This window comes from Cavia porcellus, unplaced genomic scaffold (assembly GCF_034190915.1).
Source record: "Cavia porcellus strain 051 isolate PalLab524CR breed Dunkin Hartley unplaced genomic scaffold, mCavPor4.1 scaffold_22, whole genome shotgun sequence".
NCBI lineage: Eukaryota > Metazoa > Chordata > Mammalia > Rodentia > Caviidae > Cavia > Cavia porcellus.
Window position 1 is genome coordinate 41,280,938 of NW_026947505.1, and position 24,117 is coordinate 41,305,054.

General features: G+C 41.2%; 1 protein-coding gene across 4 annotated transcripts in view; it reads left to right on the plus strand.

The window, feature by feature from the left end:
- The window catches only part of Prkn (parkin RBR E3 ubiquitin protein ligase), a 1,262,552-nt gene extending 1,249,722 nt beyond the window's left edge, over positions 1 to 12,830 (plus strand). For all 4 annotated transcript variants that reach the window (XM_063233336.1, XM_063233335.1, XM_063233337.1 and 1 more), the window contains 2 exons: positions 8,737 to 8,854; positions 10,246 to 12,830. In XM_063233336.1, coding sequence (XP_063089406.1) covers positions 8,737 to 8,854; positions 10,246 to 10,358 — 231 coding nt within the window. In that variant the 3' untranslated portion in view covers positions 10,359 to 12,830. The remainder of the gene's footprint in view (positions 1 to 8,736; positions 8,855 to 10,245) is intronic.
- Positions 12,831 to 24,117: the final 11,287 nt, after the last annotated feature.

Here is a 24,117-nt window from a genome sequence, read left to right on the forward strand (position 1 = left end):
CTGGGGATCAAAGTCACAGCATCACACTTGACAGGCAGGCACTGTGCCACTGAGCTAAATCCTTGTCCCTAGACTATATATTATACTAGTACTTGAAATTTCTAACCTGTTCAGTGTAAAAATTTAAACTTGTATATGGTCAAACACATATATTGCAAAACAATGTATGTAACATATACATTTTTAGGGTAATAATTCTAGAGAAATGAAGTAGACACACATGCACAATAGCACATCTTAGGAGCTAAAGCTCCACACTATCTCCAAATCCTCTAAGAAACCCCAATGTCATCTGTTGTCTCTCACATACCCAAAGCAACCACTATCCTAAGTAGGGGTGTGCGTGTGTGCGTGTGTGCATGTGTGTGTGTGGGTGTTATAGGGAATTGAAGCCAGAGCTTTGCACGGAGCTCCACCTCAGAACTTTTTGTTATATCATTGCTGAAACAGGGTTTAACTAAGTCACTCAATTACTCAGGCTGGGCTCCAACTTACTGTCTTTCAGCTGGCTTCCTGGCAAGTTAACCACCTTTTATGTTTCTCCTGACTTTTAATATACATTTATGTTTTCCTGATGTCTCATATGGTTTTTTAAAAAGCTCTTATGCTATTTTATCGCAAATTTGTTTTTCAACTTTATATTGAAAAAATAGTTCTTATATATTCTTTTGCAACTTGCTTAGTTCAGTAAACATTTATTTTTTTAATTTTATTTAAGGAGAAAAAAAAGCAGAGAAAGGGTACAAGTTATACAGATTTACAGAAAAAAATAAACAGTGGGAAATCACTAGTTAATGGATTACATATTGTCATCTTAGAAATAATTGTTCAAGTTACAAAATTAAAGCTTATAAACTGGACATTCCAACAGTGAGACTGCAAACAGTTCTGTTCAATGATCCAACAAAACTCAGTGATATCATTATCTACCTTACACACTTAAATATACATGCAGTTATACCATTTAGAGCACTTTCTTTTCCTCTCTTTTGTACAATGACAATTACACATTTTGGGTTTTGTTGCTCCCACAGTTCTTATTACTTTTTGGAAGAGAGTAGAACCAAATGTGACATAACAGAACAGAGTCAGTCAAATCAAAAGGGTGGACATAATAGATAATGTAAAAGCATAATACAAGGTGATCAACAATGGTTACCATAATGCCTCCTGCTATCTCTAATAGAATTGTCTATATCATCAGTTATAATAAAATTGAACAAAACAGTAAAGAACAAAACCGACAAAACCAAAACATTGGAGACATTATAGGTCTTCAAAAGTAGATAATAGTCAACCAGAATGGGCATCATAATGAATCCCACTATCTTCACAGCTGTTGCCTAAACTTTCGAACCTGGTACTATCAAGCAAAACAGAATAGAGGGACATCAGTCAAAACAAGATGGTGAGAGCAATACAGGGCTTTAAATCAAGATAATGGAAAGTCAAAGTGGGTTACTATAATATATCCTGCTATTTTTTATTTTTCCCTTAATTAAAAGGATAAAAATAAAAAAGTAAATAATAAAAGGGAGATTGAGATAAAAGAGGGCATAACAGCACAACAGCGCAGATCAAAACATAACTATTTAAGCAAAATAGTGTTTCACCACAAGGTAATCCCGACATAAAAGTAGTTACCATATTGTCTCTTTCCTTGAAATCCTTGAGTATAACTTCATATACTGTAGCATCAAATATATCACAACAATGTAAAACCATTTAAGAGAATGACAGCATTACAGGGTATTTAGAATCAACTTACAGAAAATGAACAATGGTTTCTGTATAATCTCCTTGTCTATAAAAGTTTTTGCTTATACTATCATACATAATAAAATCCAATAAGTACAACCTATTTAGACCATTGGAGACAGAAGAACAAAAGCTAGATGAGACTTCAAAACAAGATGATACTAAAACAGTATTACCTATTAAGACATCATTTTCTCCAAAATGGCTGTTCCTATCATCCAATCTTCTCTGCCACCTTTCTGTTGAGCTCTTTTTCTGTCATTAGTTGTCAGTTTGTCTTCTTCATTTTGTTTTCTGCTCCATTCATTGTGGCCTCTCTGCCACTATTTCTGGATTCTTCGTATTTTTCTTTTTTAGAATATCCTGCAGTATTCTCTGTAGAGTTGAATTGGTGGTTGCATATTCCCCTAGTTCCTCTTTATCCTGGAAGCAACTTGTTTTTCCATCAATTTCCAGGGATAGTTGTGCAGGATATCTCAATCTTGGCTGGAGATTATTATCTTTCAAAGCTTGAATTATTTCCCCCCACGCTCTTCGTGATTTGATGGTTTGTGCCGAGAAATCTTCTGATGGGTGTTCCCTTGTAAGTGATCTGTTTCTTGACTCTGATGGCTTTTAATATTCTGTTCTTGTATTGTATTTCTGGAATTTTAATTATTATATGCCTGGGTGTTGCTCTGTTTGGGTTGTAGGTGGCTGGGGTCCTGTATGCTTCATACAACTGAGTATCTTTACCTTTTGCTAAATTAGGAAAATTCTCCTGCATTATTTCTGTGAGTAGCTTTTGTAGTTCATTTGTTTGTGTCCCTACTTCTTCTTTTATGTTCTTAAGTTATAGATCCTCTTATCATCTTCTAGTCTTTGTATTATTGCTGTTTGTTACTTTTAAGTTATTTTTAAGAAGTTTTTCATTTCATTCTCCCATATTACAAATCTTCCCTCCAGTTCAGATAATCTGTCCTTAGTTTCTTTCAAGCTGTTATGCCAGTTTTCAATAGAGTTTTTAGTTTCCTGGTAATCTCTTTGAACCTGCTTCACATATTCTATGCTTTCTCTATTTTCTCCATTAAACAATTCTCCCCTCTTTTTCTGTTCTTCCATTCCACCATCTGTTTTTTCTTGGGTGGTACTTAGCATTTCTCTAACTATTCTGCTTATCTGTAGCTTCAGGTCATTAATAACTTCATTCCTGAACTTGTCTATGAGGCTCTGGAGATAGTGCTTTATATCTATTGGTGCTGTGTCTGCTATCGCCTCTTTCTCAGGATTGGGGGCCAAGGACCCTTTCTTGTTGCTGCCTCTTCCCATATTCTTTGTTCCTTATATATGCAAGCATATATAGGAGGCCCAGCTTCCTTCCCTGTCAGCCACAGTCACAGTCTGATTGAATTGTGCCGGCTAGGTGTTCCCGCCCACTGCAGTGCACTAGGAAGTTGCAGACCAGGCAGCCTATGCAGGGCTCGCCCCTCCAGGTCAGTATTCCTTCAGGCACTGGGACCTGAGCTGTGCTAGCCTACTGGGTCTCAGCCAGCAGTGTCACGTAAGCTAGGCACTGCTCACCAATCCCACTTGAGAGGGGGATACGTGACTGAAGTCACTGCAGCGCCCTGTTCCCCCGGTCCCAGAATGTCCTCTGTTGGAGTCTCCTAAACTGTGGAAGAGTCCCAGTTTCTCTCACTCATCACAGGTCAATGCACAGCTCCCCACCCGTCCTGCTTTCAACTCCGTTCACCGATTCCCGTTCTCAAAGCTTCCACACATCTCTCTCCCTGCCAAGCTGATGTAGATGCAGCAGCGGTGGCGGGAAACCCAAATCATGGCTTCCAATGGCGCGGGCTCCAGATTCCACACTCAGGCTTTTCTGTTCCTGTTATAGCACCAGGATTGCATTCCCAGTTGGTTTCTCTCAGCCCAGTTTGTTCTTGCATCAGCAGGGCATATCTCCACTTGCTTATGATTCCTTACTCTACACCATTCCTGAATTCTAAGGTGGGTCTTTCAGAGAGCCTCCGTAGCTGCTACTATCTGTCCACCATGTTCTCCCAGAAACCTCAACATTTATGTTTTTGACATTCTGTGTAATATGAGTTCCTGGGATCATTCATTTTCACAACTGTGTATTGGTATGTACTTGTAAATATATCTCAGCTTCTATTCTAAGTGAACAATGGTCAAGACCTGGGTTATAAATTGTTCCTTCCTGTTATATAAGATGTTATCGCCATTTTGGACCCAACAATCTCCTGCTGCAGGTGTCCCTTAACCTGGGTCAGAAAAACTTGAAATCATATTTTCATTAGATTCTCACTAAAATTTAATGTGTTCAATCACAAATGCCAACAGTGCCTACAGCCACATTGGTGCTGTGCCCTAGTGACTGGTATAATAATGATCATTGTTTTGAAAACATACTGAGTTTAAGTGATATTTCAGGATAGCTGTAAAACTATAATGTAAAATGACAGTATAAGTGATGTCTTGTACTGACTAATCTAGAAATTTAAATGTATCTTCATGTGACAAAGTTGAATGACTCCATGAGTAAAATGAGTGCTTTAGAATTGTTCAATTCTCACTTTTGTGCTATTCTTTTGCACATCTTGATTTTTTAAGCCAACAAATTAAGCATTACTATTATTATAGTTTTTTCTAGCTTCACTTTTTATTTTAAGAAAAAATAAAACAAATTTTCATAATCAAATAATAAGAGAGCAACAGTAGTTACTGCACTGTATTTTTATAGTTTTATACAGTTGACATTCACTCTGATTAACCACTGTCTTCCACCCAGGTCTTCTTTTTGGCTTTTCCTGTTTGAATCAACCTTTCATGAGCTTGCTGATGAGAAACGCTCTGTGCTTTATGGCTGACAGTGTGCTTATTTATACTCATTCTTGAAAACGAGTTTTACTTCTAACATGGAACTCTAAGTGGGCCTGTGTTCTCTCTCAGCACTGTGAAGGGAGTATATCACTATCTGCTGTTGTCCCTGGTTAGCAGGAGATAAGCTGTCAGAATAACTGTGACTTCTTTGTAAACAATCTGTAGGTTTTTGCTTTGATTTGGTTTTGGGTTTTGGTTTTGTTTTTTTTTTTTTTTTTCTCTTTTCTGCCACTGTCTTCAAATACCCTTTTACCCTTATGTTCTTCTAGAATTAGGGAAACGTTGGACTTTCTTGCTTTCCTCTGCATCACTCAATTGCATTTTCATTTCTTTGCTCTCCAACCTGCATTCAGCAGAATCTCTTCCATCCTCGGTTCACAAGTCCTCTCTTCATTTGCTTCTAATTTACTCTAAGTCATCAGCCAGGTTTCTTATTTTGTTAATTTTTTCATATCCAGAAAAAAATTGATATAACAAAATTTGTTTCTTTTTTTAAATCATCCTGGTTAGTTTTGGTAGTCTCTCATTCCATTACCATACTTTCCATACTTTCTTTTATTTTTGCAAGTATGTTATACATATTTATTTGTACTCTATATTCAGTTATCTCAACACCTAAAATCTTAGCTTGTTTTGTAGTTTTGTATTTCTGTTACTTTCAGCCATAGTAGCTAGTTTTCTGCTGTGTTTTATGAGATCTTTGCTTTTTTTTTCTATAACCCCAAGTTTCTTGGAATTTTATTTTTGAAGTTTCTTTGTGGTTTTGATTTTTAAATGTACATTGCTCCATGTAAGATATTTTTGCTTCAACCAGGCTCTTGGGATGCCTGACCTAACTGGGAAAGATTTCAAATTAAACTTTTGACACTGTTGTTCAACTGGGGATTAAACCAAGGCCTCATGCAGGCTAATGGGAGTACTCTATCAATGAGCTCTGCCCCCAGCACATTTTATTTTATTCTGAGACAAGATCTTTCTAAATTGCCTAGGTTGGCCTCAAAACTTTCAATCCTCCTGACTAGCCTCCTATATTGTTGTGATTACAGGTGTCAGTTACCACATCTCGCTTTCAAATTAACCTCTTGACATGCATAATTTTTATACTAACCAGGATAATATGAGTTCTTTTCACAAACTTCCTCTGAGGTTTGGTACTTCATAATTTTTAGAGAAAAATGTCTTCCCCCAGCGAGTCCCACCATGTAATGAATGAAGTCTAAAATGGGCATCTGTCTGCATCCATTCTTCACCAAGCCTCATTTTGGGGGAGAACTTCTTCCTGAATTCCTCTAGTGAGCTTATGCCACCCCAAAACCCAGGTCACAAGTAAGGGGAACATCAAACTTCACCTGCTGCCCTGCAGAGGCTCCCAGCTTTGTGTCTTCTGCCTCTGCTATCTAGGCGAAAGTGGGCCAAAGTGTGACCCACCAACTAGGCAGCCTTGACTAGAAAAATAACCCCACAGCAGACACCAGAAGCATTTACTCTTTCTTATGCTGGCCTTTAGCTATTTCTCTTACTTTCTCACCAGAACTCCCGTCCATTTAAAAAAAAATAGATTTCTTTTCCCCTCCACAATTTTCCCAGCGATTTAAGTCTGTGAAGCAGGGAGAAATCACACTTAGCATGCCCTGTGCCGTGGGGCTGGAAAGCAGCATTCTGAAATCACTTTTTAATAAGTAAAAAAAAAAATTTCTCCAATCTATATGACTAACCTGCCATCAATAAACAATTTTAAACTATTGTACAAACTCCTGGTCTTTCAAAAGAAATGTTTGGTTTGGGCTTGCAGCATGTTTGGAGGCATTTGATACCCATCTATAAGCATTAGAACTGCTTGCATCTGTGAGGACTGGCAGTCACACAGTTAAGATTAATGCCAGGATGCCAAACCACTAACCACAGGCCTTATCACTGGACTTTCAGCCTTAGGATGTCCCAGAGCCAAAATTTTCAGGGACCTGTGGTTGCTTTTTAGCAGCTAAACTAATTCTGCTTCATTCTAACACAAATCACATGGCACTCTTTGAGTCACATTTCTGTGAATGTGGTGGAATAAACTGAAATGGAATTGGTTTCACCCTAGTGACCAGCCCTAGCTAAGTCCAAACACCACCTCAGGGATGCACTACTTGTTTGCCTGTTCCATGGGGCCTGTTCCAGGGGACCATCAGTGTGGTGCCCTCCTGGGCTAGCAGTATCAGATTTATTAATTTACTGAACTAAAATTTAATAAATGTCTACTGTACACCAGGAAGTGTACCAGACATTGGAAATATGAAGATGACTCATATGACCTTGGCCCTGAAACAATTCACTTTCTCTTGGAATAACAGAAACATAAATACCAATTTCTATAAAAGCTATTAAATACTGCAAAACGGTATATAAGCACAGTTATTTTCCTTACAGCTAAAATGATAAAAGTTGGATTCGTGTCAAGGGTGAAGGCTTCTCTTCACTAGATTTCACATATTACTGGGAATCTCACTGTGGAGATAGGAGGTTGACTGTTTATTGAAGTGAGAGGGTCTGAGCACAGCCAGCCCCATGCCTCTTGCTGCTCTCCTGACATCTAGAAAACTTCTCCAGGCACTTCACTTCCCAAAGCATCATGCCAGAGGCTGGAAACTTGCATGTGAGCGTCTCTGGGGCTTTCATCCTTCTGGTTTTCATAATTTCTGCATTGTATCAATTCTGATTCCAACCAGTGGCTCTGGGAATATTTTAAATCGTTGTTACAGGTTAGTAAAATAACTTGCATGTTTGTATTTATTTTAGAGCATAGAAAAAACCTTTTAAATATTATAAAGGCAAATTTTGAGGGACTCTGTTGAATTAATATTTTCAAATATGTTTCTAAGCCACAATAAATTTCTATTAAATTTAAAAATATACCAATTCTTTGTCTGCATATGTCATCCAATATTTGAAATAAGTGGAAGATATTCCAGTGTCTGAATAACTAGGCAGATGCAAGATTAATGTCTGCAGTGGCACCCACATCTTCTCAGTATGTGGTCAGGGTCTTCTTTGTAACTTAATGGAGAGCATAACATGGCAAGACAGGAATGTGAGCATGGGTCTCTCTCATCTTACAAAGCTACTAATAGCATCATAGACACCCCACCCTCAGCGCCTCAGTGTACCTCCCTGGCACCATTAGCATATGAATTTAAGGACAGGGTTTTCAAAACATGAATTTTGAGGGACGCATTTATTCCATAGCAGGTGGTAAGAGTAAAGGATAATCTAGTCCTCCGTAGCATGAATAATGCTGGCAGATGTTGTCATTTTATAGATCCTGAAAGAATTCATATTATCGTATAATGTTATGTAAGATATTCTGAGAATTTAAAGACATAAATTTGTAATCCTCTGTTCTCCTCATGCATTTGGCATTTATTTTTATTTCCATCAAAGGGATGAGAACTTTCAGAGATATTGATTAATGTTTTCAGTGTCACCTACCTATGTGAACATGCGGTTTGAACGCAAGTAGCTGGCTCCAGAGCTCCCAATCCTAGTCTCTGGATGTTTCCGACTCCTGAATGCTGCTTTTTTCTCATTCCCTTGTTCTCACTGGTGTCTTTCTTTAGCAGCATTTGGTGTCCCCGTTTCCCAGGTACAAGAAGTAAAGAAAACCAGATATAAAATTGAAGGGCAAAGGCTTGGGAGTCTGACAGATTCTCCTACTTACCATTGTTGGCTCATTGTTCAATTCATCTAATCCTCAAAGCAAAATACCCAGTTAACACCCAGTGAAGTATCTGATAAGAATTGTATATAAGCATTTATCACTTTGCCTGCATATTAGCAGCCTAATAAGTGCTATTTATTACAGTTATGCAAAATAATAGAATAAGGATTACATGCTATATAATTAAACAATCTGTTCCTGGTTTCTGGGCATATGCCAGGTGCCAAGATCAGAGTGCTCTGTGCATTTCCTATGGTGTCCAGCATGTCAAGTGAGTGGATATATGAGTTTCCTGCCTAAAGGCACATCCGTCTTTAAGACTCCTCTGTGGGAGCAAGCTTCAATCCCAGTGATAAGGTCCTGAATTTCACCTCCTGTTGTCTCGGTCAACCCAGCCCTACAGAGTTGATGAGAGAGCTGCTGAGCAAGCACGCTGGGAAGAGGCCTCCAAGGAAACCATCAAGAAAACCACCAAGCCCTGCCCTCGCTGCAGTGTGCCAGTTGAGAAAAATGGTGAGCATGGACTGATCAGGGGAAGAGGAGGCTCTGGGCTCCTCCTGGGGGCCTTAACTGTGTGGTAGTCAAAGGAAGGGTTTCTGAGCAGGTTTAACAACCGTGTGTAGTTAAGCAAGCACAGCCATCCTTTGATGCCCTTCAAGTAAAGTCTGAATCTCGGTTCTTTCTTATCAAGTTTCTTCACCTCCTGAGTCCCAGCTCCTCCAAAACTAACACTGATTCTTCACAAAAGGAATTCTGTAGTGCAATGCACACTGGGAGTAGAGATGCCAGGAGGAGTGTCTTGGTGTTGTTTCCATGGAAAATAAATGCCTGGCCCTCAGGTCTGTGCAGCAGCAATAGTAAGGGAACTCCCTGGAACAGTGGTTGGCAGCAGCCTAGACATCGTGCTCATCGACATGTGGTCCAGGACCTGGTGGAGGAGCACTCAGTAAACACAGATTGTCCTTATTATTAATATTAGGCACCTCGTGTATGACTAGTTGTCCACCATCACAAAATGTTAGGGAAACTTCCCATCCAGGATTTCACACAATGTCTTCCATGGGATTCTAGTGTCCAGAGATACTCCAGAAGCAAGGGGAGGCCACCATGTCAGGCTCATTTGGCAGGTGATTTCCCACTGCATCCTCCACTGGTTGATAGTAGAGCAGGAGTAACCTACCGGGATAGAGCACTGACGAGGCTGAGTGCTGCATCAGGGTCACTGCATCACTCTAAGAAGTCACTGCAGGGAGCCAGGTTACTACCCCACTCACCTCCTGCACTGTGCGGTATTAAAGCCATTCCAAATGTCATTTATAAAGAAATCTGGTTCATTAATCAAATTAGCCCCAAAATTTTGGGCCATGAAATTCATTGTTTGCTTTACTTTTATTTTATCTTTTATATCGATCCTGTTAATACCACTTTGGACTCTAGACTAACTTTTGCCTTTGGGTTCTCTTCCTGGCTGGGTGGGAGTCAGTATCCTAAACTACTTTGATGCTTGGCTCCATCATTATAATAGCCTTTACATAAAAGTGCTTTTCAATATATTTACAATATTGAATATAATAAATAGTTAAATTTATTTAAATAAGGAATTGACTGCAAAAAAAGAATCATTTCCTTCTAAATTTCAGTTTAGGAGAAGTAGATAAACTCAGATTTGCAAATAGAATTTTCTCTCATTGGGAAGGGGTATGCCTCAATTTCTTAATGAATGTTATAACTTCAGAGCTGCCTACCGTGCTTTCTGAAGTTTTCTCTCTAGTTTGAGTTCTCTCTGCTCTTGCACTGTTTGTGACCGTTCACTTGGTGATGTCTAGACCAGAAGCTGGTGTGGGAATGAGCATCTCCCATGCATGAGCTGCAGATTCATGGCACTATGTCCTTTGCCCCTGCAGGAGGATGCATGCACATGAAGTGTCCTCAGCCCCAGTGCAGACTCGAGTGGTGCTGGACCTGCGGCTGTGAATGGAACCGCACCTGCATGGGTGACCACTGGTTCGATGTGTAGCAGCCACCGAGGAGCTGGCCACCTGCCCTGATGCAAGCACAGATGATCCTGTCTTCACTTACCCTTTCTCCTTCTCCCAAACACTTAATTTGCACACACACACACACACACACACACACACACACACACACACGCACGCACAAACTCGGGCTTCATGTTCTGTCTGAAAATCACAAAAGCAAAATTTCAGAAGTTCCTGGATCTCTTTCACTACATCCATGGAAAACAGCAAAGCCAAGCCTGACACCAGCAAGAGGCATTTTCAGGCCCAAGATCATGCACAGACCAGCACACAAATTAAAGAGCAGCCTGTGTGTTTTGAACAGATTGTTTTTCTTGCCTGAATACAAGTCAGGCTGGGTCAGTCCATGAAGCAACTTCTCAGGTTTAATTTCCAGCATTTGTCCTTTGGCAAATACAGCACAGAAGCCACTAGCAAACTGGGGAGTAGTTTGAGGGGATTCTTGCCAGCAGCGCCATGCAAGACTGACTCCTGTGAATCTCCAGAACTATGTTCACGGCTGTCAGAGCAATGTTCTTATTTAAATTGGAGAGAACATCTCTGTGCAGAGAGCTCCAGGCAATAGTCAAGAATAATTGTTTATCCTCAAGAATTCTATCTTTATAAATTGTGCCAGTAAAATAACAACTATGCACAAATCAGCTTGTCAACTAAGTGAGAAATTACAAAAGCTAATTTGAGTGTTGAATGTTGAAATTACAGAGGAGAAAGCAAAACATTATATACTTTCATTTCATTTAATTATTTGCAACTTCAGAGAGAAATTGTTTTCCTGAAAATAATACAAAATCTATAATTTGATTTTAAGTGTTTGTTTTGCAGCTTGGAAATTTAGCTAGTGCATGTATCTTCATTCTAAATTTAATGGATAACATGCTGTAAATGAGAATTTTTAGGCATAATTTCATAATGATATTCACTGTTGACAAAAGTGCAGGTTATTAAACACAATCCTTAAAAAGGAACATTTCCTGAACTAAGTGAAAAATGCACTTGACCCTCTCCTGCAGGCATGCAGGATGATGCATATGTGCTGAACATCCGCTCTCTTCCTCAGCCTGCAAGTCCCTGTGCTGCCCACCACTCCCTCCCAGGGGTTCCTGCAGGCAGAGCTCTTTGCATGGGACAGTAAATGCACACTGGAATATTCCTCAGGTTAACATGCATTGAATTTGAGAGTGATCAGATTGTCAGCTTTTTTTGAGAATTTGCAACACATCAAAAAAATATGTACTAGACACTGTGAAATGCATTTCTGCTCTATAATGCCCAGAGGATAGAGTGAAACCACTGCCTTTAGTCCTAACTGAGCTGTGACTTCCCAGGAGGATGGTGAGTGTGCTGAGGGCACACTGTGTCTCACTGGCAGACAGAATCCCTTCTACTTCTGGAGACCTGGTAACTCTGAAATTGGGAGCCAGTTTCCTCTTTTAGAAATGCCACTACAGTCCTTGCTGGTGAGGAATGGATAACCTCAGGAATTGTCCAGGTCACATTCCAAGGACATCTATTTCGATGCTAACCACCTCACCTAATCCACAAGTTCATGTCTTCCAGCCATCTAAGGCACATTCTGCCCTCTGTTCCCATCAGGGCCACTGCACTGGGTAAGACAAAGTCCTGTGGCTGCCACATCACCCCAAATAGCCTCGTGCAGTTTCACCCTGTGGAAAACCCAGCTGCTCCAGCAGGCTTCCAGGCTGCCAGATTGGTCCAGAAATTGAAATACCAAACAGAAATGTTGGAATGTAGTTTCAGGAAAAGAAAAGTCACCCGGCAAGAGCCCAGGTTTCACAAATGCAAGTGAATGTTCTGAGCCCTACCGCAATTCAGGGCCTGAATTTGCATCACTGACAATCCCAGCTTCTAGTGTGGCTAATCAGGTGACACCCTCCTGTCATGTGGAGGGTGCACCAGCTGTGGTGTGTTCTTTTTTAAGTGAGTTTTCATTATGGTCTCCTTCTAAATCTGCATGGTGTGTTGGGATTGTGAGGCTGAATTTGCTGCTGTGAGTTTCTGGTACCACAGGTGCCACCAGAGCTGTGTGGCTCCTAGTACAGCCTTTTCACTTTCTGGCAATGTCCTCTTTCTTTCTTTCTTTCTTTCTTTCTTTCTTCCTTTCTTTCTTCCTTCCTTCCTTCCTTCCTTCTTTCTCTCTTCCTCCTTTCTTTCCTTTCTTCCTTTCTTTTCTTTTGTTTTAGAATAAAATAGTGATTCTTAAAGTAAATTTTTTAAAAACGCTGTATATGAATATGATTCACAGTATTACTTAGATCAAACAATATTACCTGAGCTTGCAATTGTAAAAGAACATGATTGTATCCAAAAATGCAAATAAAATCTTTGCAGAATTTTTATTATTCTCTAAAATCCATTAAGAACTATCTGATGACTATATTTAAGGTTGTACTCAAGTTATAAAAAAAGCATTAAAAGAGTTTTAAAGTCTGTCTCTGAGGGTGTATTTCTGATGGGTGTTGGAGGTACGGGAAGGAAGGCAAGTCATAGAAGGGAACGCCAGTGCCGGTGGTCCCTCCTCCTGAGACCTGGCAGCCCTGTCTGGTGACTCAATGGCCTTTTCTTGTTTCTATTCCAAGCTCCCCATTAACCCTTATTGTTACTTTCTTCTTCTTCTTCTTCTTCTTCTTCTTCTTCTTCTTCTTCTTCTTCTTCTTCTTCTTCTTCTTCTTCTTCTTTTTTTACATTGGAAATCAAAATGTAAGTGTTCTGAGAGCAAGCCCTCACTCAGAAATGAAATGTTTTCTTGTCTCACTAGCAAGTTTGCCTAAGTACATATTTCCAATAAAAGTCCTAGTTTGAAGGACCATTCCTAAGGTTTTCCTTTGTGTTGTTTTGGAAGAGGTCAGTAACTTGCTGCCCTGGCACGGGTCACTTACAGTGGCACTGCGCTGCTCACCTCACAGTGCACCCCTGCGGCAGCTGTCTGGAAGCTGTGTGAACTACAGCCAAGACACACACTGCCAGAGACAGTCTGAGAACTATAGATGGCTGAGCATCGCCGGAGCACAGAGTGGAGAGGAGGAGTGGAGTGGAGAGGCCACAGAGGAAGTAGGCGAATATATGAGCTCCGAGCACTGGGATTGGAACCCCGCTCCAGTATCCACTGTAGATGAACATTAGCGACAAAAACACCCTCCACCTCATAGGACATTTATGAGGATTAACTAGGTGAATCCCCCCCTGAAGCCCTGAGACTTGTGCTTGGCACATACGAAATACCCCACACTCATTCACTGTTACTAATAAGTTTCCAGTGGAGACCGAAGACGACACTAACAGACCCCACAAAGCAATACTAAGTAATTGCAAACAGCTGATATGTCTGAGTGGCATTCATCCGTTGAGTCATTTCATGTGAGAGGCTGGTGATCCTTCACAGTGGATTTAAATGTGTTGGATTGGTATCTGCACAGCCCCAGGGTTTTGCTATAAAGGTAAGTTGATAGCTTTATGTGTGTGTGTGTATTATATATATGGACAATATCTAATGTGTGAATTGAAAAATTGGTTTTCTAAATAGAAATTAATGAGCACGGGTGTGACGTGCATATGAAAACAAACAGTAGAATAAGGGGTAAGAACAATAAGCGAACATTGTGGGTGGTATGCGTGAACCACTTACACACTCTTACCAGGCCATTTGTTGTTTGAAGAAAATCCTATCTCAGGAACACTGAGCCTATCTTTGAGTACACTGTGCAGGATAAACCATCAACCACAATATTTGAGAAGCATTGCTGAGCTTGAATAACTATGTGAAACAGGCAGACAGTGTTGTGTGGGAAGATCTGCTTGGCCACACAGATTGGTCACAGTGTGGCTTAAGGGACCCACCCTGCTTCCAGATCTTATCCTCAGCTGTGTCAGTGGACAGACTCTACTGTCCCTGTATCAAGACATGACTGGCCCCCAGAAAAGTCACACACATTAACCCAACTCATAAAAGTATGAAATATAAAAGCTAAATATCATTGTATAATTAATTTCCACAGAGAAGCTTCCAAGTCTTTTTTTTTTTTTTAATTTAAGGAGAAAAGAAAAGAAAGAAAAAAAAAACAGTGAAGGGGTACAAGTTATACAGATTTACAGAATAAAAAAATGCACAGTAGGAAATCACTAGTTAATGGATTACATATTGCCATCTTAGAAATAATTGTTTAAGTCACAAAATTAATGCTTGTAGAGTGGACATTCCAACAATGATACTGCAAACAGTTCTGTTCAATGATCCAATAAAACTCTGTGCTATCATTTTCTATCTTATACATTTAAATATACATGCAGTTATATAGTTTAGAGCACTTTCTTTTCCTCTCTTTTGTACAGTGACTATTACACATTTTGGGTTTCATTGCTCCCACGGCTCTTATTACTTTTTTGGAAGAGAGTAAAACCAAATGTGACATAACAGAACAGAATCGGTCAAGTCAAAAGGGTGGACATAATAGATAATATAAAAACATAATACAAGGTGATCAACAATGGTTACCATAATGCCTCCCACTATTTCTAATAGAATTGCCTATATCATTAGTTGTAATACAATTGAACAAAACCGTAAAGAATAAAACCGACAAAACCAAAACATTGGAGATATTGTAGGTCTTCAAAAGTAGATAAAACTCAACGAGAATGGGCGTTATAATGAATCTCATTATCTTCTCAGCTGATGCCTAAACTTTCGAACCTGATACTATCCAGCAAAACAGAATATAAGAACCTCAGTCAAAAACAAGATGGTGAGAGTAATGCAGGGCTTCAAATCGAGATAATAGAAAGTCAAAGTGGGTTACTATATTATATCCTGCTATATTTTTCCCTTTAATTAAATGGATAAAAATAAAAAAGTAAATAATGGAGTGGAGATTGAGAAAAAGGAGGGCATAACAGCAAAACAGGGCAGATCAAAACATAACCATTTAAGCAGAATAGTGTTTCACCACCAGCTAATCCTGACCCAAAAATAGTTACCATATTAACTCCTTCCCTGAAGTCCTTGAGTACAACTTCATATACTGTAGCATTAAGTATATCAAAACAATGTAAATCCATTTAAGAGAATGACAGCATTATAGAGTATTTAGAATCAACTAACAGAAAATGAACAATGGTCTCTGTATAATCTCCTTGTCTTTAAAAGGTTTTTTCTTATATTATCGTACATAACAAAATCCAATAAGATACAACCTGTTTAGACCATTGGAGACAGAAGAACAAAAGCTAGATGAGACTTCAAAACAAGATGGTACTAAATCAGCATTACCTATTAAGATGTCATTTTCTCCAAAAAAAGCTGTTCCTATCATCCAATCTTCTGTCTCATTTCTGTTGAGCTCTTTTTCTGTCAGTAGCTGTCAGTTTGTCTTCTTCATTTTGTTCTCTGCTCCATTCGTTGTGGCCTCCCCGCCCCTATTTCTGGGTTCTTTGTATTTTTCTTTTTTTAGAATATCCTGCAATACTTTCTGTAGGGTTGAATTGGTGGTTGCAAATTCCCCCAGTTCCTCTTTATCCTGGAAGCACCTCGTTTTTCCATCAATTTCCAGGGACAGTTGTGCAGGATATCTCAATCTTGGCTGTAGATTATTATCTTTCAAAGCTTGAATTATTTCTCCCCATGCTCTTCGTGATTTGATGGTTTGTGAAGAGAAATCTGCTGTAATTCTGATGGGTCTTCCCTTGTAAGTGATCTGTTTCTTGTCTCTTACAGCTTTTAATATTCTGTTCTTGTATTGAATTTCTGGAATTTTTATTATTATATGCCTGGGTGTTTCTCTGTTAGGGTTGTAGGTAGCTGGGGTCCTGTATGCCTCATACATTTGAGTATCTTTACCTTTTGCTAAATTAGGAAAATTCTCCTGGATTATTTCTGTGAGTAGCTTTTGTAGTTCACTTGTTTGTGTCCCTACTTCTTCTTTTATGTTCTTAATCCTTAAGTTATGGCTCCTCTTATCATCTTCTTGTCTTTGTATTATTGCTGTTTGTTTCTTTGTTATTTTTAAGAAGTTTTTCATTTCATTCTCCCATGTTTCAAGTCTGCCCTCCAATTCAGATAGTCTGTCCTTAGTTTCTTTCAAGCTGTTATGCCAGTCTTGGGTAGACTTCTTAATTTCTTGATAGTCCCTTTGCACCTGCTTCACATACTCAATGCTTTCTCTGTTTTCTCCATCAAGCAATTCTCCCCTCTTTTTCTGTTCTTCCATTCCACCATCTGCTTTTTCCTGGGTGGTATTTAGCATTTCTCTAACTATTCTGCATACTTCTAGCTTCAGGTCATTGATAACTTCATTCCTGAATTGGTCTATGAGGCTCTCTAAATGGCGCTTAATATATATTGGTGCAGTGTCCACAATTGCCTGATTCTCAGGATTGGGGGTCGAGGAGCCTTTTTTGTTGCTTCCCTTCCCCATATTTTCTGTTCCTTATAAAATGTAATCTTACACAGGAGGCCCGGCTTCCCTGCCTGTCAGCCACAGCTTGATCAAATTGCGCTGGCTAGTTGTTCCCGCTCACCGCTGCGCCCCAGGGAGTTGCGGAGGAGGCAGCCTACTCGGAAGTCGGTCGCTCCTCCGGGCCACCGTCAGGCTCTGGGATCTGGGTTAGGCCAGCCTAGGGAGTCCGCGCGAGCAGCGTCCCTCCGGCCAGGCACCTTTCACCAATCCCGTCCGAGAGGGAAGTGTGCGGCTGCAGTTGCCACCGCGCCCTGCTCTTACAGGACTGCCCGCGCCCAGAAAAACCTCCGCTGGAGTCAAACTGCGGTAGGGAGTCAGTTCCTCGCTCACCTCGCCACCAGTCAGCCTTCCTCACTGTCCGTCGCGTTTCCGACTCCGTTCGGAGACTCCCGTTCCCAGAGCTCGGCAGTCGCGTCTCTCCTTGCCGAGCCGCTGTGGAGGCACCGGCCGCCGGGCGGCGGGCAATCCAAACCGCGGTTTCCGATGGCGCGGGAACTACTCCCGTTCCCAGAGCTCGGCGGTCGCGTCTCTCCTTGCCGAGCCGCTGGCCGCCGGGCGGCGGGAAATCCAAACCTGCTTCCAAGTCTTTACATGTGTTCTTCCACTGCATGGAGTCATTTCTTTATAACCCTCTCCTTATTTGGACTGGCAAACTTTTAGATCTCTGTTTAATAAGTTCCTACAACATGTGTTGGCTAATGTTCCTAGTCTGTATTTACTTCCCACACTCTAACACTGTATGTGCAAATGGGATGTGATTAAAGCAATTCATTCATTTTCTGTCTGTCTCCTTAGTTACAAAGAGAGCAGAGCTAGGTACCCACCATGGTACACATATCTCTGTGCCTGGCAGATTCCAGGCTCCATAATCAGGTAATTCCATTTTTAAATTCTGAGCAAATCGACCTGGAAAATCAAACTGAAGCCAGATGTGGTGGCACAAACCTGAAGTCCCAGCACTAGGGAGGCTAAGGTACGAGGATTGCCATGAATTTGAGGCGAGCTTGGGCTGTACAGTGAGTTCAAGGACAACCTGAATTACATACTGAGACCCTATTTCAAAAAACCAAACCAAAACAAAACAAAATAGAAAATCAAACTTTTGTGGAAAGCTGAGTTGAGGATTCTGGACTGAAAACTAAGTGACTACATAACTAATATTCCTTAGCCAGATGCATCCCCATCACAAAGGCACAGCAAGAAGAAACAAAAAGAGAGAGAAGTGTTTACAGTATATTGAAAGAATTTTCAAAAATTGTGTGTGCAGTATAAATGACATTATGTAAATAAAAAGAGAGAAGAAAGAAAGAAAGCCAAGAATAAAACGGTTGAGCCCTGCCTAGTTGCACATGCTTATAATCTCAGCATTTGGCAGGCTGAGGCAGGACTGCCATGAGCTCAAAGCCAGCCTGACTGCATAGCAAGACCCTTTAAAAAAAGAGTTGGAGGACTGAAATAGTCTGAATGTGTTCCCCCTGACACATATTCATAAGCTGAAATCCTATGATAGTTTCAGAAACTGCAACATTTTGGAGGTGATTTGATCATGAGGCGGAGCCCCCATGAATGTGATTGTCACCCTTAGAAGCTTGAGGGGACCTGTTACCCCTTTGCCACATGAGAACACAATGAGATGGTGCCATCACCAGATGTGGAATCCTCCAGCACCTGGATCTTGGACTTCCAGACTCCAGAACTGTGACAAATTCTTCTAAGTTCTCCTTCTCCTTCTCCTTCTTCTCCTTCTCCTTCTCCTTCTCCTTCTCCTTCTCCTTCTCCTTCTCCTTCTCCTTCTCCTTCTTCTTCTTCTTCTTCCTCCTCCTCCTCCTCTTCTTCCTCCTCTTCCTCCTCCTCCTCCTCTTTTCTTCTTCTTCTTCTTTTTTTTCCTCTCCTTTTCCTTCTCCCCCTACTCCTTTTGCTTCTCCTCCTCCTCCTCCTCCTCCTCCTCCTCCTCCTCCTTCTTTTTGAGACAAGGTCTTGCTATGTAGGTCAGTCTGTTCTTGAACTCAAGGTGCTCTTCAAGCCTTAGCCTCCATAGTGCTGGGATTACACGCTTGCACCACCACACCCAGCTACAACTGTGATTTACAAGTAACCTCATTTATAATACTCAGTTTTAGCAACTCAAATGGACTGATGGACAATAGAATGCAGCTTTCTTAACAAAGGTGTATGATTTTTAAAAAACAAAAAAATAAAAACGATGATATGAAATTTCAAAACAACATAATAAAAGTTAACAATGGTTAATGTATTGTGTATTGTTGTCTTCAAAATAGTTGCTCAGATTACAAGATATAAGCATCAAAAAATGAAGTTATACGTGAATTTTTACCCATTTCCACTTCCAATGTTTTTTGGCAGTATGAAAAGACCAATTTATAATGAAAAAGATTTTTTGAAATTTCCCACAACAGTCTAGTGTGCCCATATTGCATGTAACTAAGTAACAAAGATTTTCCAATGATTAATACTGCTCTTCATTTTAACTTCACTAAAATGAGAAGGCACACCTAGAGATGTTCTCCTGCTTGTGTTAGAGAGTTGTTTTTATTTTAAAGAGAATAAAACCAAGAATACTGAAACAGAATAAAACCAAAACAAACCAGTATAAGTGATACAGAATTTCAAAACATTACAAAATCAACAATATTTACCATAATGCCTTTTGTTGTCTTTAAAATAGCTGCAGATAACTTCAGACATACTAAAAATCAAACAGAACAGAATAGAATAAAAACAAAACAATGGATGCAATAAAGGACTTCAAAACAAGACAATGGTAAACTTAAACTTGCTATCATATTGTATCTTGCTGTCTTTGAAATAGCTGCTCATACCATCAGACTTAACAATCAAATAAAACAAAAGAGAATAAAACCTAACCCAACAAAACAATGATAATGATATATGACTTCAAAACAAGACTATAGAGAATCACCAGTGGCTACAGTCTTCAGCAGGAGATACTCCTAGATGCTACACTGTGCACCACCATCCTCTGAACTGATGATCAGACCACTGGCCCTAGACCTAACACCAAAGTACCACAAGCATCCAGTTGTATTTCACCTTGATAGCTATCATCACAGCCTGTGTTTCTCCAGATCAGCCATCACTTATGGAGTGGGAGGTATCTCTTTTTTGCCAGCCCACACACCAAAAGGAGCAAGGGTCTGTCTGTCCCCAGTCCCACAGTGGTCCACACAGGATAACTGCCTCCCAGATGGGGCTTGCTTCTCCCTCCCCACAGTCTGCAAACAGTGCTGACTCATGGCTAAAGGCTTGGATCTGGCTATCTCCAGTCCAGCAGCATCCCGTGCATGGCACTGGTTCCCATACAGGGCTTGCTTGTTCTGTTAAAATTTTTGCCAAATGTATTTGGCAAAGCTCAATTCATTTTATGAGAAAATGAGTTGAACTGAATTTCAGGAAAGACACCTTTGTGCTTCCAGTGCTGCATGGACGCAACACTTCTATGTCTTTGAGCCTGGAGAAGGGCCACAAACCTTCCTGCTTTGCCCAGGACCCAAAGTGTCCCCAGCATGTGGGACTTTAAGTTTTGAAACAAACTTATGGAGCAAACCGGGATGGGTTCCTTACCCAGGAACTGAAGGCCCAAGCAACAATGTACACTAATGGCCTTCTGGTGACACAGCATTCTTGGCTGACATTGGCTGCTTGACAAGTGCCTGCTAACTCAGCTGCGACCTGCTACTGTGAGATTTCCCCTGGGCCTCCCCAAGGCCCAGCTTATCCAGAGGTCAACAAAGGAGCTTATCCTAATCCATCAGCTGGAGCCCCTGTAAGCCCTGTGTGCTCCAGGGAACCTGTCCTGTGGTATTTGAGAATCCCTAAATCCTGTAGTACCTCATGCCATTAGCCCCTGGCTTTGTGTTCAGGACCACTTCTCATACAGGCACTCAGGTGTCCTGATTTCCTAGAAGCTGCAAAGATGTACTGTAGCAAGGTCCCTATTTTCCGCCTCTTCTTTTCCTGCAGTAAGTTCTGATGGGCCATGAGTTCCTGTGGATCTCTGAGACTGCCGGACTCCTCCCACACACTGACCCATTCCCTCCCCTCTAGAAGGCTTCCTCAGCTGTCACCTCCCCAGGAAGCCTTCCCAAGAGCCCACCCCAAGGTTCCCCATCCATAATGGTCATTGATATATAAACAAACCCTACATTGTACTGTTTACAGGAATTTTGTGCGCACCCTATCAGCTCCATGAAGGTAGTATTAGGCTGGATTTGTTGATTTAGTGGGCGATTCGAGTACAGTTATCAACAATCCCCAGATAAGGAGCTCACTCCCACCCCACCCCCCTTGAATCTATGCACACTCACTTGACACACAGAACTGTGGAAAGAGTCACAACTTCGGTGTGTAGAGCCACAAAAATCAAGTGTCACTACATACAGTAGTTTTAAATGGCCATTGTTCCTATTGACTGGGATATAAGTGAAAAGCCATATTTTCACTTTCTTATCTGCCTTGGTTAGTTTTCTCCTTTCTGACACAAAATACCCAAAATTAAAGGGGGAAAAGTTTTATCTTGCTCACAGTTTCTAGAGATTTTTGTCCATTACTGGCAGGTTCCAAGGCAGTGTGGCACATGTCAGAGGGGCAATAGCTCATGGCAGCAGAAGACAGCAAAAGAAACAGAGAGACAGGGCCCCTTCTGCCCCTTAGCCAGTTTACTGGGGTTTAAATGGTGTCAATCCAATCAGTAGACTAATCTAGCAATTACCCACCCCTAATCCCAGCGTTTGCACTCGGGAACAATCACACACTCTAGACTCAATCACCTTAAAAAAAAGTCCTGTGACCACATGAGGCTTTGTGGGAACATCTAGATACAAATCATAACATTCTACACCTGTTTCCCCAAAGACTCATGCACATCCCTTTATGCAAAAGGCATTTAGTCCATCTCCAAGAGCTGCCAAAGTTTGAACAGTTTCAGCATTGCTGAAAAGTGCAAGGCAAAATCTTTTCTTAGATATAAAACAAACTCTTAGCTGTATGCTTCTGTACAAATGAAAGTTAAACACTTCCAACATTCAGTGGCACAAATCTCATGAATAGACATTTCTATTCCAAAAGATACAAACAGGGAGACAAAGGAATGGGACCAAACCAAGTCCAAAGTCCAGGAGGGCAAACATTAAGTCCTATAGTTCCATGTGCAGCATCCAAGACAAGATATGAACTCCAAAGGATGGCTCCACCCCTACAACCACCCTGTGGTTGTAGCTCTTATGACCTCTGGTAGGCCACCATTTTGGGTGTTGAAATAATACCTTCATTTATTGAATGAAACAAAGAGTTTCTTTGGAATGCAAGCTGGAACATGGCTTTCCAGGTTCTTTGGGCTGGAAATCAAAAGATGCACAGAACAGTGGGTTTTACTACTGTTTGTCTTTTGCTGTTTCATTTTGGTTTTGGTGTGTGTATCTGTCTCTCTGCCTGTCTGTCTGTCTATGTATGTCTGTGGTAGTCGTACCAGGCATTAAATGATTAAACTCAAGTCTTTCACACTGAGCTACATTTTCAGCTGCTTAAAAAAAATTTTTTTTTTTTTAGGGAGTCCCTGCAGAAGCCCGTTCCTTTGTCTGAAGGACTGAATACTTCTGCAAGCAGAGAGGCATCGCAGCTTCCTGAGGCACCTCAGCCTGTGGTGAGTGCCCAGCACAGTCTGCCCAAATCTCAGACTGTTCCAGACCCCCCAGGCTTCTGGGTGCAGAGAAGTGGAACAGTGGGTTAGAGGCCACTACAGATGCCTCCCCATCCCCCCCGGCTACACTTGGAAGTCTGCTGAGCTCCTGACGGATGGGCGGGCCTACACTAACCCCTGAGCCCAGCCGCACCTAGCCATCTCCTGCAGAGGAGGAGCTGGGCGGATCCGGAGTCCCTGCAGAAGCCCGTTCCTTTGTCTGAAGGACTGAATACTTCTGCAAGCAGGGAGGCATCGCAGCTTCCTGAGGCACCTCAGCCTGTGGTGAGTGCCCAGCACAGTCTGCCCAAATCTCAGACTGTTCCGGACCCCCCAGGCTTCTGGGTGCAGTGAAGTGGAGCAGTGGGTTAGAGGCCACTACAGCTGCCCCCCCCCCCCGCTACACTTGGAAGTCTGCTGAGCTCCTGACGGATGGGCGGGCCTACACTAACCCCCGAGCCCAGCCGCGCCTAGCCATCTGCCTGCAGAGGAGGAGCTGGGCGGATCTGGAGTGCCTGCAGAAGTCCCTTCCTTTGCCTAGAGGACTGTGGATATCTCTGCAAGCAGGGAGGGATCACAGGCTCCTGAGGCACTGTGGCGTGTGGAGAGCACCCTAACCCGGCTGCAATTGAAGAGCTGTGGATCTTCCAAGGGGCAGGTGGGCGCACAGTGTCCCTGAGGCCCAGCTTGTCTGGAACTGCGGAGTTCTGAGCAGGCAGAGGAGGGACACTGGTTCTGCAGGCCCAATGGCTTGGGGTAGTGCGGTGTCAGAGGCTCAGTAGCTCCAAGCATAGAAGGGGATTTTCAACAGATCCTGAGGAAGCTTTCAAATAACACTTGAAACACAGAAATATACAAAATAACAAAACGAAAGACCAAATTACAACCTCAAACCTCCAGCCCATCTCAGGAAACCCTAGAAGCAATGTATATAGAAGAAAATATATCCCATCCACCTTATATATCGGACATAATAGCTACTGAAGTTGACAAACAACTCCAGGAAGCTTTAAAGAAATTCAAACTTGAAATAATCTCCCAGATAAAAGAAGAAATGATAAAAGAAATGAAAGAGATTCTAAATATATCTAAAGAAAACACAGATAAAAAATTGGAGGAACTAAACAAAAAGATAGAATCCCTAGACGAGCAATATAAGAAACAAACAGAATACATAATGCAGATGCACAGAGATATACAGGAAATAAAAAACTCCACTGAAAGTTGTAAAAACCGCCTTAATGAAAGTGAAGATAGAATTTCAGACCTTGAAGACATGATTGCAGCTAGTGAACAGGAAAGGAAAGATCTTTTGAAAATAACAAGGAATCAGGAAACAACAATTCAACAACTGCAAGACGATGCAAAGAAGAATAACATAAGAATGATAGGGATTAATGAAAGAGAGGGAGACAACATAAAGGATGTCAAGCGGATATTTAGAGAAGTAATAGCTGAAAATTTCCCAAGCATGAGATCAGAAACTGACATCAAGATCAGTGAAGCATATAGAACTCCAAACACTCATAACCAAAATAAAACTACACCCAG